At 36.7% G+C, this 20,337-nt stretch overlaps 1 protein-coding gene across 1 annotated transcript; it reads left to right on the top strand.

The window, feature by feature from the left end:
* On the top strand, positions 1-15,513 carry KIF11 (kinesin family member 11). The gene is made up of 22 exons (XM_032191668.1): positions 1-83; positions 2,336-2,468; positions 2,603-2,700; positions 2,780-2,858; positions 3,198-3,383; positions 3,470-3,594; positions 4,159-4,249; positions 4,513-4,755; positions 4,863-4,958; positions 5,669-5,757; positions 6,244-6,331; positions 7,097-7,285; positions 8,292-8,499; positions 8,763-8,935; positions 9,229-9,351; positions 10,325-10,483; positions 10,839-10,978; positions 11,541-11,820; positions 12,844-13,066; positions 13,317-13,471; positions 13,778-13,894; positions 14,550-15,513. The coding sequence occupies exons 1-22, from the start codon at positions 7-9 to the stop codon at positions 14,673-14,675; spliced, it is 3,198 nt and encodes a 1,065-aa protein (XP_032047559.1). The 5' UTR covers positions 1-6; the 3' UTR covers positions 14,676-15,513.
* Positions 15,514-20,337: the final 4,824 nt, after the last annotated feature.

Below are 20,337 nucleotides of genomic sequence, written 5' to 3'. Positions count from 1 at the left end.
CCCGCCATGGCCTCCCTCAGCTTACAGGGCGGCGGCAAGAAGGAGGAGAAGGGCAAGAACATCCAGGTGGTGGTGCGCTGCAGGTAGGCTGCGTCGGTTCGGCGCGGGGAGGTGAGGGGCTGGGGCAGCGCTATAACGGGGCTGGGGGTGTTCGAGCCCCCAACCCCTGAGGTGTTTTCTTCTGGCTGGGAGCGCGCCTGGAGAGCCTTCGGCCCCTGCCCGCCTAGGGAGGCGCCCCGAGTTCAGACCCCAGGCTGAGGGAGGCAGCCTCCGGCGTGGGGATCGCCAGCTGCCTTGGCTGGGGAGATAAAAACAAGTTTTCAGTATGGTGTGGCAGATCTGGTGCGCTAAAAACTGGGTTTTTATAACTTTAAGGTGACTTAAACATCTGTTCGTTCATACTGGGTCTCAAATGTTATTAAAGCATTGCTTGTGAAACATATCCTACTACTAACGGTTAAGACCTGCGTTCAGAAATACTTTCAGAAGTTTATTTTGAACCAGAACCGCAAATGCAAGTTTGCCTATTGTTACTAAAGCCTCTTGCAGTCGGTACCTCTGCCTGCTTGGAAGTTCTACTTTTACCGCTGCGCCATGAACCTAAGAACTGGCAGGGTTGTTCTCTGCTACTCTTGCAATGAGCTGCTGAAACAAGTGCTATGGGATTGGTGAAAGTGTTGATGTAAATCAAGGATATTGCAAAAGACAAGTAATGTTTGTGAACAAGTTGTGTTTCAAACACTGCTAGCAATCATTTTTTTTCTTCTCTAATTAGTCCTGAACTGTTCTAGAAGAGCCTCACAAAGTGTCAGTGCATACTTCAGTTAGATACAGTGCTCTATGTGAATGGCATTGTGATGTTTTGCTTTTGCTGTGACTGACCTTCAGTCTAAGGTCTATATCAAGTTTTAGTCTCTATCCCCTAAAAACTCTGTAGCTCACCCTTTCTCTTGCATTTTGTAGTGCATTTCTTTTTCAGTATTGGTTTGCTGTTTGAGGTAGTAAACTCTCCCATGGTTCCCTTTTCTACTGCGCCTGTCAAGTTCTACTTACTGTACAGGTAGATAGTGTCATCTTAGTGACACATGGTTTGTTTCCAAAGCCTGGTGTGTCTCACTGAGCTTATCAAAAACCTCTTCAAGCAACACGTTCACTGTGTTTTGATAAAATGTGAATTTGGATGTTTAAAACGCATGTATTAGGATATATTTTGAATGGATTATCCAATTAGATGAACCTGTGATCAGATGTCATCATGGCATACCAAGCTGCTGCTTGTCTGGTGCCACTTGGTACCAAACCGCACATATGCTCAGGTTTTACTGAATTGCCTCTAATCTCATGGTTGTGGTCCATACAACAAGGCTCCTGCATTTGACTGGTTCTCTGTTATATCTTTGTAGAGCAGACTATATTTATCGTTCGGCCTCCTACTATTTTGAAAGTTGCAAAACCAAAGCACTAGAGCTTGTCCCTGTGAAAAAGGTCTCTGTGCTCATCGGCTGTCACAATGACCTGACTGCCTTCGCTGCTGCTCTCAGTCTTGCACTGAAGCCTGTAGTGGTCTGTTCAGAGTTAACTCTTCTTCCTCTGTGCTATGGTGAGGAAGAAACGTTAGCCACAAGAGTCAGGAAACTGAGCTGTCATATCCTTGTGGCATGTTTTTTTTTTTTTGTTCGTTTTGTTTTTTTTTTTTTTTTAGTTGTAGTATAATGTGTAACAGCATCTGAAGTGCCTCTCCTGTCAAAATAATTTAAAGTTTGCAAAAGTTGTAGAAGTTCTGTTTTCAGGTTGAGTACTCCTTCATGGGTAATGTGTAGTCAGTGCAGTAACGCTGCTAAATGAATTACAAAATAGCACTTCATGCTGTCAGCTTTCAGCCTGTGGTTGTTCCTGTGTTTTGGGGGAAGAATTATTGCTAATGCCCCTTCAAGGAAAATTGTATGCCATGTTTGAATTAAATTAGAGTTAAAAGAAAATGATCACCGTCATGTTTCTAAACTTTTATTGTATTTCTCTTAAGCTTATTTAAAATTCTTACTTCAAAGGCTAAATAAAGAGGTACATAGACTTTTTATCCCAAAAATCAGGTGTTTATTTTCTGTCTTGTACTATTCTCACAATTCAGATTCTACTCGAATGTGTCAGCATTGTAAAGGTTCTGGTATTGCTGTCTACTCTTCTGCTAGTTGTAGGTTCTGTTAGTATGGCTGCTGCTTCAGACAGTTATGTCATCCATGAGAGACTTGTGGTCTGCATTGTTTGTGTAAGTGAAAGAAAGGATGTTCTTAAAGTGCATTAATTAGTTCGGTTTACTGTTTTTTTTTTTCTTTAGGCCTTTTAATGCCTCAGAACGTAAAGCAAGCTCCTATGCCGTTGTAGACTGTGATCAAGCACGAAAAGAAGTTAGTGTTCGCACTGGCGGAGTCACAGATAAGACATCAAGAAAGACTTACACATTTGATATGGTAACTACTTGTCAAGTTTGTGACTTCTAGATAAAAGCCAGTAAATTTCTCTAATACAGTCTGATATCTGTGCTGTGTGGTGCACTACGTATTACTGTACTGGTAAATGGGACTTTTTGTCTTTGCTCCAACAGGTTTTTGGAGCTCAGGCAAAGCAGATTGATGTGTACCGGAGTGTTGTGTGTCCCATTTTGGATGAAGTTATTATGGGCTATAACTGCACAGTGTTTGCGTAAGTGTGTTAATCAGTATTAGGAAATTTCATTTTAATTTTAGTTTCTTGTTCACATTTTAATTTTTCATGCTCACAGCTATGGCCAAACTGGTACTGGTAAGACCTTCACAATGGAAGGAGAGCGGTCACCCAATGAGGAGTATACTTGGGAAGAGGTATGTTTTTCACTCCTGAGGTTTCTCTTAAAGCTGTACGGTGGTCCAAAGTTAAATATTGCTGAAGAAAACCTAAAGTTGATTTCTTCTAAATACTGAAGCTGACTTTCTTTAAACACTTGCAAATTAATACATGTTCTCATTACTGTATATGAGAATCCAAACTTTACATTATTACTGCAGGCATATTTAGCAATAATTGTATGGAAATTTATCTTTATTCAATGTATTTTTATCGAACCCAATTGACCTTAGCTGAAATTGGTGTGCACGCTCCCCACCCATCTATCTCTTGTAGTACATCTACACATTGAATTCCTTTGCATTTTCAATCTGTAGGATCCGCTAGCAGGTATAATACCCCGTACGTTGCATCAAATATTTGAAAAACTCACAGAGAATGGCACGGAATTTTCAGTGAAAGTCTCTCTTTTGGAAATCTACAATGAGGAGCTTTTTGATCTTCTGAATCCTACTCCTGATGTTGGAGAAAGACTGCAGATGTTTGATGACCCTCGAAACAAGGTGAGTACTGTCTTCCAAAATCTGTGACATTACGGCTTCAGGGGCTACTGGAAGATGTATAATAATCACACGTTCTTTTCTGACAGAGAGGTGTAATTATTAAAGGCTTGGAAGAAGTAACTGTACACAACAAAAACGAAGTCTATCAAATCCTGGAAAGGGGTGCAGCAAAGAGAACAACTGCAGCTACTTACATGAATGCATATTCTAGGTATTAATCTTGTCTGTTTCAGATTTTTTTTTTTTTTTTGTTGATGCTCTATTAAACAGGATCTTACTGAAGAAACAAAAGCTGTTCAAGTTGTAGTAGACCTTACCGAATCTTGAGGTTGTGTATTACAGTTTACGTTGCTCTATGTGGATTAGAAAGCCAAAGCCATAGCTGAAACTTGGAACTATGGGATGATGTATTCTAGTGCATGTATGAAAGGTTATAAAATATGGAAGCCTCCCACCTTAAAATTGGCAAGCTGTTGCTCTCTGAAAGACACATGATTATAGAAGCTTGCCCTCTTATTTAGAGGTTGCATGCTTTGTTATGAGTATATCTCTTGTGATGATATTGTCTAGTTGGAATGGAAGTCCTGGAATTCCCCCTGTGCACAAAATATACATAGTAGAATTATTTGGCATATTGAAAAAGTGTAAGTTGTAATTAATTGGCCAAATTTATTTCCTAAAAAGAGCACTGATAGCTAACCTGAAGTAGTATCTTGTAGCAAACAGATCATTGGCCTTTAATGAGATGTCTGTCTGAAATGCAATTCTTCTATAGCCGCTCCCACTCTGTGTTTTCGATTACCATCCATATGAAAGAAACCACAGTAGATGGAGAAGAACTTGTCAAAATTGGGAAGCTAAACTTGGTGAGTATTTGAACTAAATTTCCTTGATGATACTCCTGAAGTAATGAATTAAATTTAACTTCATCGTGAGAATCATATTTTCTTCATAAGGACAAAAATCATCATCTTCAAGTGATATGAGCTGTCTGTCTGCTTTTTCACTCCCTATGTGTCCTGAACATATATGCAGAAATTAATTCATATGTCTTGTTCTGCGACACTGTGGAGCAAACATTCTTCATAGCGATTTGAGATAGAAGCATGTCCTTTCTCTTATCTTTCAGGTTGATCTTGCAGGAAGTGAAAACATTGGTCGATCTGGAGCAGTTGACAAAAGAGCTCGTGAAGCTGGAAATATCAACCAGTCTCTCCTGACACTAGGAAGAGTTATTACTGCTCTAGTAGAAAGAGCCCCACATATTCCATACAGGGAATCTAAACTTACAAGAATCCTTCAAGACTCTCTTGGAGGACGAACAAAAACATCAATAATTGCCACTGTTTCTCCTGCATCCATAAATCTTGAGGTAAACTTAAGTCTGAATATCTGTTCCTTTAATAGATATTTTTCCAAGGATACAAAAAATAAATGATTATCTTCAGCTTGACCTAATGTTGTATCTGTTTATCACAGGAAACACTGAGTACGCTGGAATATGCTCACAGAGCAAAGAACATAATGAACAAGCCGGAAGTTAACCAGAAGCTGACCAAAAAAGCCCTTATTAAGGTAAGCTAGATGTATAATGTCACAAATTTAGTATTTGATTGTGTTGACACAAATTCTGCTATGTAGGAATTATGAAGTCATGGAAAAGCTGACTAGTTAGTAACAGTGCTTTTCTGAGGTGATTTTAATCACTGACCTGATGCTTTCAAATTAAGCTGCTTTAGTAGTACGATATTTATTAGTCATTTTGCAGTTACTGAAACTGTTGCTAAGACTAAAACTGGAGAAAGAAGGCAATTGATACTAGCTATGACTCAGTGTGTGGACTAGCTATTTACAAGAGTACAAGAGAGTGGAGATCCCAAAATACACTGGATGACTTCTTTTTCTGGACTTGCTCTATTAGCTGCTTCCTTCTAGCAAATGCATGAATTGAAGCGAACTTGTTAGTAAGCTTGAATGAAAGGCAACATGAAGAAGCTAACTGGTATTAAAGAAGCTGCAATTTCAATTATAATCTGTGAAATACAACTAAGTATGATTGAAATTGGAAGCTTTGATGCTCTACATGTATGCAATGGCATGATTTTAAATAGTGCTACACTGAACGTATTTGGACACACAAATGAAGAAGCACTAGGTTTTAGAACGTTATCCTGTGTTTATGCAAAACTTCCATTAAATTCCATCTTTCTGAGGTACCTGTTAAGCTAAATTTTGAAAATAAGGTATGAACGTTCAGGTTTAAATATGCTTATTTCTTCATGCAGGAATATACTGAGGAGATCGAGCGTCTGAAACGAGACCTGGCTGCTACACGAGAAAAAAATGGAGTGTATATTTCCCTTGAAAACTTTGAGTATGTCTTCAGGATATCTATATAATGTCTAACAACAAATCTCAAATATTGGTACTGATCCTTATACAGAAAATATTTTCAGGTCTATTTTCAGTCGTAGAAAGCTTAAGATAGAAGAACTTAACTGACCAGTCAATGTCTCCTTTAGAAATTAATTATTACGTAGACAGAAGCCTCAAAAAGTAGGTTTGTACTGAGCACTTTTATTTGTGGAACTTACCATATGCAGAGCCAGCATGCATTTTTTTCAAGATAGAAGCTGATACAGGAGAGCAACCTTGATAAAGCTTGCTTCACTTTGTAAGAGGGCTTGTTTATACAGAATGTTTCAAATAATAGAAAATTATCTTAAATCCCTTCTGTATTAAAACCAGAATTTTCACTTAATATAGGAGTGAACAGTACTTCCTGAAATGGCTAAATGTGTAGCATGAGAATAATAGGTAATCTTGGAATCAACTCTGTTATTATTAATCTTTACTTTAGAGCCCTTAATGGGAAGCTGACTGTTCAGGAAGAACAAATTGCAGAGTATATTGACAAAATCAGTGTCATGGAGGAAGAATTGAAAAGAGTAAGTGCCATTTCTCAACTGTGGCTTATATCTGCCAGAAAAAAAAAAGGGGGGGGGAGAGGGGATCCTTGGGGACAGAGGTAAGAAGATTGAGCAAACAACAATTTGAAGAGTTTTTGTTCTTAAAGGTCCTTTATAATTAGCTGAGTGGAAGCTTTCTAATCCTAGAAGTTAGAAGTTTGAAATACTATATATGATGTTGCAAAACACAACACGTTTATTTTTAAAGCTGTTTCAAGATTTAAAACCTAATTTGATTTGCTGGATTTTCAGCTACAATTTGCTTGTAATATGGTATCTCAGTTGACAGTTACCAGTGTAGGAGCAAAGAATGATGGGGTAGAGAAGGTGATGAGCTCCAATTAATGAATAAAAAATATGCAGAAAACGGGAGCTTCCTTTTCTAAAGAAATAGAAATATTAATTTGCTGGACACATAACTAATCTGTGTAACTAGACTTTATCTTTTGATCAACTTTACTGACCCTACCCATTCTATCTGATTACGTTTTAGTGGGATTTCTTCACTGTGATGTGCCTGGTCTTGTAGCTTGAGAGGGGAAGCAAAGGCTTATCATAGTGAAAATGGTGTTGGTTTCTGATATTTTCAGTGAATTCAGAGGCTCTACAGGTCTCTAGTCAGGTTTAAGACCTTTGAGCCTTTTGTAGATGGCAACATGCATTCTAGTACCATGTATCTGAGACGCATGAAGGACTGCTGTTAAAACACGTTGTTGCTCTACTTATGTTTGTCTTCCACTGTAGAGCATGGAACTGTTCACAGTTAATAAAAATGAACTTGAACAGTGTAAAACAGACCTGCAAATCAAGGAGAAAGAACTTGAAGAAACACAAAGAGATCTGCAAGAAACCAAGGTTCAGCTGGCTGAAGAAGAATATGTGGTTTCAGTTTTGGAAGACACGGAACAAAAACTTCATGGCACAGCTAGCAAGGTTGTTGCTTTCCTGGCACCTAATTGCAAGAGTAGCTTCTGATGTGTAAGAGTTTTGGGATCTGTTCATGGAAATCATTGTTGCTAAAGCATGATGTGAGAGTGACAAAAATGACAAAAACTACCTCTCCTTTAGTCTAGTTTGTCATGAGAGTTTCAGTACTTTGCGGTATCTATTGTTGTGAGGAGAAAAAGTACATATAGTTTACCTTACTAGAAGCTTGTGCCTGACCTTAAAGTAGAATAAATTATTTATGGCTGGGGTGGAAAAATAGCAAGATGCTTTACAGGGATGTGTGTAATAATTTACACTTGCTGAGTGAATAACTAAAGCTGTTTCCCTGTCACCTCGATATTTTAGGGTGTATTTTTGAAGTGTTTAGGAACTGGTCTGAATTCTCAAAACAGACTTGATACAGAGTTCTGCTCTTTCAAGTGTGAAGTAACTAATCCTCTAACTTCAGTGAACATGAAAAGTTCTTTCTACTCAGATTCTTTTAAGGTTGGGATGCTTACATTTGCATGTGGGTTGTGGAGCATCAGTGTGAGACAAATGGGTGCAGTAATTTACACTAACTACAAAACTAAGAATTCACCATGCTTTCAAATTCTAAATTATTTATCACAGAATAAATCACTTACTTCCAGTATCATTAGAAATATATATTTACTGTCAAGTCTTTCAGAATAAGTTGAAGTGGTCAGGAATTTTTTGGTCACTCCACTATGATGAATGATATTTTAAATATTTAAAGACTGAGAGGATGTCCTATTTTAGTGCTTTAATTTCAAAGTCAGAGTAAGTTTACTTCTAGAAGGTAAATTTTTCCTGTGTTTCAAGACTACAAATCATATAACATCAGACTAAGAATGTTTGTAACTTGGTGTTAAGGGAAATACCTATCTTTCTAGGGATACTGATTCTCCTTTAACTTAAACTACATTTTTTTCTTATAATTTATGCCTGACTTCTGGTTTAAAGGTTGACTAACTTTAAAATTTCTTAGTTGCTTAGTACTGTTGAAGAAACTACAAAAGATGTATCTGGTCTCCATGCAAAATTGGACCGTAAGAAGGCTATTGATCAGCACAATGCTATTGTTCAAAATACATTTGCAGGACAAATGACTGATTTGTTCAACAAAATACAAAATTCAATTACTGAGAACAGTTTGAAGCAGCAACAGATGTTGACATCTTATACAAATTTTATTGGTAAGTAGTACCAAAGTTTTTCTTAAAACTGATAGTTTTAGTAAATGGATGAAGCTTTATTTTAACCAATGTAATGATTGCAGATGCACCTATAACAATATATCTGGGGTGATCAACTAAAAATAGTAGTTACGTTCAACCATACACCTCAACTTTGTTTTATGAACTAAGAAAAAATACTGCCTTCCTGTGTTGTAATGAGCAATAGTCTGTTCTTAAAATGAAGCTTTAAGTTTTGTAACATTTCTGGATTTCTTTTGTAGGTGACATCTTGTCTACCAGTTCTTCAGCAGCTAATATTCTAGCATCAGTTGTATCAGCATCTCTTGCCTCTGTTAAAGAATTAGTATCTACTGAAGTTTCTTCCATGTCTGAAAAAATATTACAACATGAGAATCTGTCACTTAACTGTAAAGCTGAGCTCCTGAGATTAATTGTGAGTAAATTTTCATCCTCTTCTCATATTTGAAGTATATGGAACTGTCCTCAACCAGAAGAGGTGCTGTAAACATTCTTTTTCCCTGATGCTCTACCAGTCTGATTCAGCAGTTGTCTGTGATTATATCCCTTTTCACTTCCATTCCCATGCTATCACAAGCCATCCCCATACTATCCAGCAAACATTAACCATGGACCATGGCTATTTGCATGAATATGGATTGCTTCTTAGTAATGTAGGTCAGTCTCATTCTATTCTACTTCTGTTTGTTTTTTTATTGCTTTTCCTAGGAGGAGCATACATCTGGATTAGGAACAGTATTAAATAGCTTAACACCAATGGTAGAATTTGTCCTGGGCCTAAGTTGTCAGTTTCAGACTAATGTGAAGAAATATTCTGCTGTGGCTGACAAGGTAACACACTTTTTGTCTCTTATCCTATGCTATTTCTTTTAACTTACAGATAATACTTCTCTGCAGTGTATAGGTGTTTCCACTCTCTCTGGCTTTTTCTCCTTTATTCCTGCTTTGTCCTATTATTTTTTTAAGTCCTTTTTTCTACCTTCTAGCTCTTTAATTCAGACTTCTCCACTTTTGCGTATGGTTTATTCACTTGCTACCTAGCACAGCTGCTTACCTAAATGCCACAAAAGAATGATACAATATAGATTCTTAATGCTACCTGTAACAAATACTTGGTAATATTCTTACAGTAGTCTCTTCTGTATCATAGAGGTCTGAAAGAGCTGATTGAGACAAATTCTGTCACTTAAAATTCCTTCTGCTGTCATACCCAACTTTTTCTCTAGTTATTTGGATTCTTAGAGAATGTAGTATTGTCTGGTGAACAGTGTAGATGGCACTGCCCTTAGTATATGCCCTAGACTTGAATTTCTATTTCTAGTCTACCTTATACTGTATTTTTTATAGAACTGCATCCTCTCTTTCATTTTTTTCTCCTATTTAAAACAAACAAACAAAAAAAAAACACAACTTTGTGCCTCATGAAGGAGTTAGCTTTCCTCTTCTGTCAGTTGCAACTCACTTGAAATCAACTCCCCTCATCTAGAGGCTCTTTACTGGTTTTGAAACTTAAACAGCAGCTAGGGCCATGGTTTAATCAACTATGTTGTCTGTCTTCCTTTTTTGTCTTTTGATGCTGAATATGGAAAAGAACATATTAAGTGCCATTCTGTAACTTCAGATAGCTCCAAGTGTTACTTGCTGTCTTCTATATCCACTATAGTGGATGTAGTTTGTTAATGCCTTTTGTTTCTGTGTAAGGTAGGTGGTGTGTCCCCATTCTCCCATGTTATGTCAGGGAAAAGTATCTAATTTCTAATCCAATGATAAGTATTTAACTTTGAATAAAACTCTGTTTTCAAAGATGGAATGTCATAAAAAAGAAGTGGATACCTTCTTTGAAGATCTTTCTCTCACTTTGAAAAAGTTACGGGAAGAAATGGCCAGTGTTCTTGCTCAGCTTCAGAATGATTGTGAGAATTTAAAAGAAGAAATGGAAATGACAAGATTGGCACATATGAAGGTATTGTTAGAGTAAGAAATCTGAAGGCCAATTGTTGCTTTGATTTAAAGTCTTTGTAGTAATAAAACATTGTATTTGCTTCAGAAGCAATGCTAGCACAGTAGCTTGATGATCATAATTATTTTCAGCTTTTTTGAGCTATTTTAAGAAGCTTACATATGAAGCTAGCAAAAAAGTTTACAGTTGCTATGAGCACATCTGGTTTATATACCTTTACATACATCTCCACAGGCCGTGTATGTCTACTCTATCATTTTATAATAAAGCTCTAGGATTTGTTTTTTCTTGAAGTATGTAAATGCCTTTAATAAGAAATTGTACATCTCATTGGTATTCTGCACTGTTTTTTTAATAGAGCACAGCAGAACTAGTGTCCTCACTGCAAAGCCAGCTTGACCTGTTTGCTCAGGAGACTCAGAAGAACTTAAGTGATGTACTGGCAAAAAATCAAAGTATGAAGACCACCATCACTGCTGTGCAAGAAGACATTCACCTGTAAGGAGCACATTACTTATGATGTACAGCGATGCAAGATGAAACTATGTATGAAGAAGATTACAAAATTAGATGTTCTTCATATTTATATGTTCATAAATTCTGGGCAAAACGTTTGTTAGAGCTGCGTTCAGCCACAGAATATAAATTATAGTTCACCTTTCTTTAGAGTAATGGTAGCCCTACAGAGCTTTTTCTCAGATTTGTCTCCCGAGCATACTGCATATAAGAGACTGTGGTTTGGGGGATCAATGTGTTGTGACGAATGGCCCTCAGTACTGCTACACTTTATACTAAGAAGGCTTAACTTGAAGTATAATAACATAATTATTTTTGCGTGCTTTATTCAATTTTAGAATGAATAACTAACATCTTCCCAAAGATTTAAGGGGATTGAACAAACCTAGTAGTCTGAGTGCTGATATTATGGAGCAATAATATCATAATTGTTTTGATAGAACTGCACTGCTTCACTCTTTCTGGTCTCAATTGTTTCTATGCGTAGAATAGGCTAAAATCTGCCTTTCGATATTTCTGAATTATTAAAAATTTGTTGCTGTAGGAAAACCACAGACCTAGTCAACAGCGCAACTTCAAATCAAAGCAAATTTATTGCATCTATGGATAACTTCTCTGAAGAGCTCAGGATCATAAATGCTGAAAACAAGATGATGCTGGTAGAATCCACAGACCATTGTCGTCAACTTCTCAGCAGTCTCAAAGATGTGTCTCAGGATACTGATAAATGGGGTGAACTTGCAACTGCTCAGATAATCAGCTTTACTGATCAGCAGCTGTTGTCCTTCAGTGATGAGAAGAAACAGCTTCTGTGCTCACAACAGGTATGCATAGCTGTTCGTAGTCTAATGTATCATTCAGAAACAAACTTTAACGGTGGAATTTGTAGGAGGACATTCTCAATTATGATCAGTATGAAATGGTGGCATTTTGATCACAGCAGACTCATGTTAATTAACTTGAACAGATGCATTTTGGTGAAATCTAAAAGCTTAATTTGAGTAAGATTTTGAACTTGAAGTGCTAATAACTAAAAAAAAATCTTGATCAATCTTGTGTGGTTAACTTCTATTTGTACCTTGGGCTTTTTACATCTTTTTGATATTACACAGCGTTAAATCTAAAGCTTTTCTACAAGTAGTGTCCCTAGGAAACTTCCACAGAGATCATAGACTAATGTCTGCAGAATAAAAATTACTTTCTGTCAGCTGTGCTAATATGGGAGAAAGCATTCCTTTTTAGGCATATACTAGCTCTTACCCCAAAAGTTTTTCACCTACCATCTTTAATTTTCATCACAAGTTTCACTTCTCACCCTTGTTCTATTGTTGGATTTTCCTGTTTCACTACTTATTAGAACATTTTACTAACTTTTAGGAAAAAAAAGCTTTGAGTTAAATGTGTTTGCAGTCTCAAGACACTCTTATATTTGTTATGCCATGTGAACACTTCAGGAGTTCCCTTCCAATGGGAAGGACTAATAATTCATGTTTTCTTCCTTGTCCTCTGGAAATGCATCAAGCTTCTAGAATTTTCACTTTCACTTGAAAATCCTAACTCTGTGCAGGGTTATGTGTAGGCGCCTGAGAATTCTCTTCTGAACCAAATGGCATCATCTTTATTCTTATGAGTATCTTTCTAAAATAATCATACTTTCTAAGAAACTGACTATCTTCTGAAGATAGTTCCCAAAATGAGAATATAAAACTGGCACTGAAACTTCTCAATTTGAGGTCTCAGTTGTTTCGTTTCAGATCATGTTATTAATCATGCACCACATCTTAGAAAAGAGGCCATAACCTTAACTTTCTTGTTAACTTGGTGTTTCTGTTTCTTTTTTTCTTCAGAAAAACAAAGAAAACTGTGATAGAGCAGTAGCCGAAATCGTTGACCATATTGATGGACAAAAGAGTGCTGATGAGAAGGTACTAAATAGCCTTCTTGATCAGATAAAAGTTGATCAGGAGATACTTCTGGAGCAGAAGCTGGCACTTAATGAGGAAGTACAGCATGGACTGACTCAGGTTAATGGTTTCCTGCAAGAGGAACTTAAAGTGGATATTCCAACAGGTATTTGAAATAGGGCACGAGACAGAATGCACTTGCAGAAAGCAAGTGTTGAGTTGCAGAGTTCATAAGCAAAGATTGATGGGAATATAATACAGCTGGCAGTCATATCTTTTTCAGTCAATCGTGCAAAGATTGACTGAAGAAAGTGCGACTTCTGCATTGAGTTATTGTAAAATTGAGCATCTGTTATTAAAGCTATTATTCTAAATGTTTAACAGTGTCTTTCATTAGTATACCATCTTCATTAAAGGGACAACTCCACAGAGAAGAGACTACTTGTATCCAGTCACGCTGGTGCGAACAGAACCCAGGGAACTTCTACTGGAGCAATTAAGGGAAAAGCAAGCAAAGCTTGATGCTATGTTAAACAGTGTGACAAAGGAAATAAGGGAGAATGCAGATCAAGTAAGTATATGAATGATAAATTAGACATTTCAATGAAGATTTCAAGTATTCAGTAATTTTTTTCATCTCATTTTGGAACCCCAGAGCTGTTGCAACCTTTGTGTGGGGTACTTGACTTGTAGTCACATGCCGAGCTTTTGAGAAGACCATTATCTTGGAAAATAAGGGGAGACGATATTTGTTTAGATTTTCATTTCTGTTTTACAGGAATAGAAGTGGCAAGTCTTATAGATCTGATCATGTTTTATATATTCATCTAGGCTCTTCAGCCATTCAAAGCACTTTTCTGAAAACTTCTTGTTTTAGGACTTACTGGAAGAGGAGGAAGGGATGCAAGAATCCAGTGAAAGCATTGCTGGCTACAAATCCTTAGTGGATGTAAACATAAGCTGTAACACAAATGGTGGAATTCCATTTTTTCAGGTAACTTTTTCACAGGTACTCTAAACAACTATGTATTTAAAAGCAAAGAAAAATTATCATTCCACAATAGGCATGTAGTATAAAATCTGCTGATAGCATTTGGTGTAGTCTCATAATTCCTTTTAATTCTGCAGAATATGCTTTGTTAAACTTGTGCTAAAATAACAGCAAGATTCTAACAACCTGGACAGATGGTAAAAACTCCTCAGCAAGTAATCTTTTGGGGAAAACGTCATGATTAGCTAGACACAAATGCATGCTTTTGTGTTTGCTTTAATGAAAAAGCTGAAAAGATGTGTAGTGTCTTCTTAGAGGCCTGGCAAATATGTCATCATTCTTGATTTTTCTTTTACTTTCTGCCTTGCTCTTGATGCTTTTTTCTACCCGTTTGTCAATGTAGACCCCTGACATATAAGGACTGTTTATTTTTAGTATTTATTTGTCATGGGTCCTTTAAGTTGCTGGTGAATTGACAGATGTCTACAAGAAATCTCAAATCTCTTCAGTAAATGCAGTATTAGGAAACTTTTTCAGGGGTTTTACCAGCTTTTTTTCCTTAGAACATTATACTGCACTGTACATGGGCAAGAAGTCTTTAATTTCTTTGTATACTCTTAACGTGGAAAATTGATCAGGCCTTTTTTTTAAATCCCAGCACAAAAGGAGTCACAAAAAGGATAAAGAGAACAAATCTGCAGCAACGTTGGAGAAGACCAAAACAGAGGATATAACAGAACAGCTTCTTCCCAGATCTAAGATTCCTTTAAGATCAATGAACTAAGAGATTTTACTCTTGTGTATATATACAAAATCTTTACTGCAGATCCTGTTTCGGAATGCTTAACATCTAATGGTCCACTGAGCCATAACTTCTTAGTTTTTCTTGATCTCTGTATATAGTGAATATACTGATGCAAACTTGGATCAAAAGACTGACCTGACAGATGTCCTGCTTTTGTCCCATTTGTATTTGTGTATGCAGTAGCTTGTGGAGTATTAATAGACTTTTTTTTAAACAAAATTTGTAGATTATGGTGCTGTATGTTGAATGAGGATTTTTATGTTGTCAAATAAGAAATCCTTTTCTGCTTCTCCGGTTTAAAGCCATAGCAAGGGTTGTGGAATAATGCTTTATTAGCATTAGCATCTGCCAATGTGTTTTAATTAGCTGTAAATAAGTGTTTTATTTCTGTGCCTACCTTACTCTGATTCCTGTTACCATGAAGTAGACAGATGTCTTTGGGATACTTCAAATAAATCAATTGATATATGGAGCACAGATGTATATGCATATGACTTCCATCTTAAATCCATCTTAAATTAAACTTGGTAATAGAGCTAAAACATTAGCAGATCTTCAAGCTAGATATTCCAGACAACATTCAGACAGCTGCTCCCAGACAAAGATAAATATATTTATGATAAATACATTATTGGGAGTATGTTCTGGCACTATGCTTCTCTCACTTTCTAGCATGAGACCAGTCAGCTGTCTTCCTCTGAGATCTTACTACTCATTTATTCGTTCTTTAGCCTTTGTGGGCAAAACTAGTTTTTTTTTCCTTAGCAGCATTGCAGAAAGAGGGAAAATATTAATTCCCTTTCAAATGAATGAGACATCTACACTTCAACATAGACTTCCTTGTTTGTTTGTTGTTCTTTTTTTTTTTTTTTTTTTGTGATGTCTTGGCTACCTGTACTAGCTAATGTACTGGATCATTCCATTGTGGCACGAGGCTTGAAATCTCAAAACCTTGGAAGGCTTTTAAAAGACTGCTTTAGCTGCCAAAATCTTCCTACCAGCATGGCTTGGCATACTGTGGGATTTTGGCACCAGAAGCATCATCATGGACCTCAGGAGCTAGGTTTTTGCACTATGACTATTATCGTTGACTAGATTATACTAAAATCTTCCAAGACTGTTCAATAAAATACTTAAGAACTAAACTTCTGGCAGAAGAGCTGATTGCATAGCTTGCGTGAATGGCTGTTCTCATTTGGCCTAAGCAAAAACCTTTCACTCCGCTACTTAGTTTTCCCTATGGTGTTCATAGGATCAGTATGAACAAAACGGAACAGCCTCTGCTGAAGACAGGTCACATCCATGAAAACCATGCCCACAATCTGTGCTTCTTGGCTTTATCCTCTATTCCTCTATGAAACTGTCCCCTCACCCTTAGCTGTTTGCATTGCCCTGGTACAGGTGCGGGCTGCTTTCCTAATGATTCAAAGATCGAAGCCAAAATTCCTTTAAGTGGTATATTCTTTATTGCAGCGCTGGATGCACGGGGGATCTCTCCACCTATCGTGCATACCTAAAGCGGAAAGCAGTCTTGAATTTATACAATCAATCTATCAATATTCTACAAGCACCTATACATATGCATTACCTATCCCCGCCTTCCCTCGCTTCTCATGCTAATTAGCCTTTTGGCACCTTGCGCCTGCGTAGAGCCTCCCAAGAATTGTGGGCAGGGGTCTTTGGGACGTGGGCAGGGGTCTTTGGGAGGAAGACCCCGAGTCTTCCTCACAGTGTACTTTTCACCTTTGGTCAGGAATCTGCTGAATTGGCAGGTTTCTTAATTGCAAGAGCTGGTTGTTGCTAATTCTTCCGTTTGTTGTATCTTTATAATGAATTCCAATGTCCAGTTTTGAGATTTATAGTCCTTACGTTTGTTTCTCTGTCCGTCTGCCGCTTCCTTATCATGAGTTTCAGTGTCTTGTTTCGAGATATACAGTCCATGTCTGGGGATTGTCCTTGCCTCCCCAATGCCTCCCCAATACCTCCTTAATCACTAAATGATGTATGAATCGTATGGACTCCTTGCTTGCTTTTCTCAAAGTACCTCTCACAGTTTTTTTTTTTTTGTTTGTTTGTTTGTTTTGCAATACCAGCATGGCAGATTTCATCGGGCCTGGTGCCTAGAGGTTACATCAGAAAGCTGAATGCGAGGAAAGCTTTGGATGCAAGAACCTCTGCTTCCCTGCCGGCACTTCTTCGCCCACTAGATGGCTCTAACACTAAAGTGTTAGTTCAAAGCTCAAGCAGTGGTCACTAACCAGGGCTTAGGAACAGGTGTTCCGTCAATTTTTCTGTAAAACATCTGTAAAAAGAACAGGGTTCTAAAACCAATAACAAATTTATGCTTCAGTGAGGATAATTCTGTATTCAAGCTTGGGCGACGGCTTGTTTAATGAAGAGCCACATTTAAGAAAAAAATGATCAAACCTGTGCTTTAAGCATCTATCAACCCTGCAGCAAAGCTTATTGTAACTAAATACTTTTCCTGACCTTCTCTTTTAGTTGTTTTTGTTGCATGCACAGTCCTTGAAGTAGGAAGCAAAACCTATTTGTTTTTGTTTAAGAGAAGAGGTTTTTTGTTTTTTTTATACATAGTTACTGGATTCACAAGGATTAACCCAAAGAGAGGAAATTAGTCTAGGCTAGTTTATAGAATGGTATCAATTTGTCTCATTAGAAATTATAATTCATAAGAAGAGAAGGAAGCTGTTTCTGCAGAACAAACAGCAAGATCATATCCTGGCTCAATTAGTTGTGCTGAGCATAAGGGAGAGTTGTGGTGTGACTGGGACTGAGGAAAATAGCTGTGTTCTAATGGACCAGATCTTTTTTTCTGATTCTAGATTAGCAGCCAAGTGAGATAGCTCTTTATTTACAAAAAAAAAAAAAAAAAAAAAAAAGGAAAAGGCAGGTATGAATAATGTGACTTAGTGAAGTGGAAAGAAAAATAAGAACACTTTCTAAGTCAAAAAAAGAGCTGTGATATGAAGAGAAAGTGGAGGAAAGGAAGCTTCCTGCTTCTTACTGAAAATGGGGTAGCTGAGGCACTTGTGTTAGAGTTGTTGGGGGCTGCAATAATTATTTTAAGAGAGGGAAAAACGACTAAGCTGCCTGGCTGCTATGCTTGGCTGCTTTTATTTCAAGTAGTAGAAGCACTTGTATGCAACCAGTGAGGAGAAGGTGCTTAGCTATTAGGCTCTACCTTTCTTTTTTTCTGTTAAGCATCAGTCATCCCAATAATCATCTCTTAAATGAATAGAGGAAACAAGAGGGAAGTCTGTAACTCTCTGGGAGTGATAAAAGAAAAATTAAAGTTAGAGCTGGAAAAATAAAGCTAAATACTGAAATTCCTTTTCCATCAAGTGTTGGAGGGGAAAAAATGAGCTCTAATGTTCTAGAGCATTAAAAATAGGAGAAAAAAAAAAGATTCTAAAATATACAGTTGGTAAATACACACTTTTTAAACAAGTGTTTACAACCAACAACCATTTGACTACTACTTTTCTTTTTCCTGTTAGAAATGACTTTTATGGTAGAGGGCTATGTTCTATAAACTATCTGCCCACCCACACAGTTGCTTTATAAACTTAAATAAAAATAAATCATGCCAGGTTTTGCATTAGTAGGCTTTATATGACAGTGTTATAGGTGAGATCTAGACCACCTAGCAAAGCAGGCTGTTATTGTAGGTTGAAACCAAACCCAATCCACAGCAGATTTTTATTTTCAAATAAATTCAATCTTAAAAATGTTAAAAGTCCATGAGTCAGTACGAACACAGTGCAGCTAAGTGAATATTTAGATCACTACCTTCAGAAGAATTCTAAAATAATGTTTGATTTCTTTGGTTCCTAAAGGGCCCAGGTACTAAAATGAGACCACATTATCACTAGGTAAGTGTTCTTCTGATGGATTAAAAAGGAGCAAATGCTTGGTCTAACATTCTCTTTTCAGGAAAAAAGACAGGAACAAGTTGTCATTTTTATGAGAGTACTGAAAAAAATGTTCAATAATTTGCATGCTTGTCCTGTTGCAAACAATATCAGAGAGAACTATTTCTAGTACTTCATGGAAAAACCGTCAGCCTTCAGGTGGCACAAAATTAGATTTTGTATAATAATGGAGATTAACTGGATTGTTTCTTTTTCTATCCAGAATATTAAACCTCTGTAAATGTTTCTTTGACTTCATTAGTTACACTTGAAACATTTTGGGGACTTCCTTGGTCTATTCATAGCCTAACTATTGTAATTCAAAGAAAGAGACACAATAACTGAAACTTCGTACTTAACTAGTATATTTTCTTTTTTAAAAAATGACCAAAACATAAAAATGAAATAAATGGTTTACATAGAAATAAAATACTTTTCAAATCTTTCTAGCTATAATTATTTTCAATTGTTAATAAGTTTCAACTATAATTCTGGCAGTGTTCAGAGCAGTACGGGATGAAGATATTTTTTATGTGATAAAGAATTGTATTTTCATTGGCAGAAGTTAATTGAAAGGAAAATCTTTTTTAGCCTAGTTAACAACAATTTTCAAAGTGAATAATAATTTCTTTGCTACTATTTTTGTTATTATTTTCTTTTAGTGTTTATGACAACAAATACTAAACAAAACAGATTAAATATGTGGAAAGATGCTTATCTTTTTCTTCTCCCGAGCCATTTGAGTAATAATAATGATTGCTGCTTCTCAAACTACTGGTTTCCCCTCTGCACGTGTACAGTTTTATATGGGGGTAATCCTACTGCAGTCACTTGATTTATATAAAAGTTATAAGGTGAAGAATCAAATTTCCTATTTTCCCAGGTACATACTAACTTGATAACGATGCTTTAAAGAACAAAAAATCCAGGGCTTTCTTTGCTCTATGGCCACTAAAGATTTCATGACATTTAGGACTTGGCTAGGCAACCCTAGCAGTTTTTCCTAATTCTGCATGTTGTTTTACAGGTATTTCAAGCATATCTACTTCTGTTTCTTTGTAAAGTAACTGTAAAATTTTTCAAAAAAAAAAAAAAAAAAAAAAAAAAGTCATTTGTAAAATGACTTTCGGATCTTTCAGGATAGGTAGGATTTTATTGTTCTGCTGTTACAATACTTCATCCAATATCTGTTGAAGCTAGTGCTGATGGTAGTGGCCACTAGATCGTGCCACAGTATCCTTAGGCATAACGTTTATTACAGAAAGGGGAGCCTACTAAGCCTAGAAAATAGGGCACACAAATTCACACAGCAGATGTCCCCTATCTTCAGGAACATAACTTCATGATGAATTTGAGGACCACCACTTCCACTTTGAAAGTAAATTGTTAAGATAGATTGTTAATATCTTATTAAGATATTCCTGAGGGATTAGATACCAATCTTGTTGTTGACACTGAAGTAACTGAACTACTGTAGTATGTAAAGGCTGTTTGGGGAAATTGTTTTTACATGTTTCAGCTTTCACTAACCCTCAAAACTAACATAAATGACGTTAGTGTTATGTTCAGAGACTAAAGGAAACAAAGAAGTGAATTGCTTATTCATTATAGCCAGCATCTTCTATGACTTAATTAAAATACGACATTAATTTTGAAACCATTCGGCTATAGATATATATTAAAATGGTTATAACAGTAATGGTAGGCGC

The sequence above is a fragment of the Aythya fuligula genome, chromosome 7, assembly GCF_009819795.1.
Source record: "Aythya fuligula isolate bAytFul2 chromosome 7, bAytFul2.pri, whole genome shotgun sequence".
Classification (NCBI taxonomy): domain Eukaryota; kingdom Metazoa; phylum Chordata; class Aves; order Anseriformes; family Anatidae; genus Aythya; species Aythya fuligula.
This window is presented reverse-complemented; position numbering and strand designations above follow the sequence as displayed.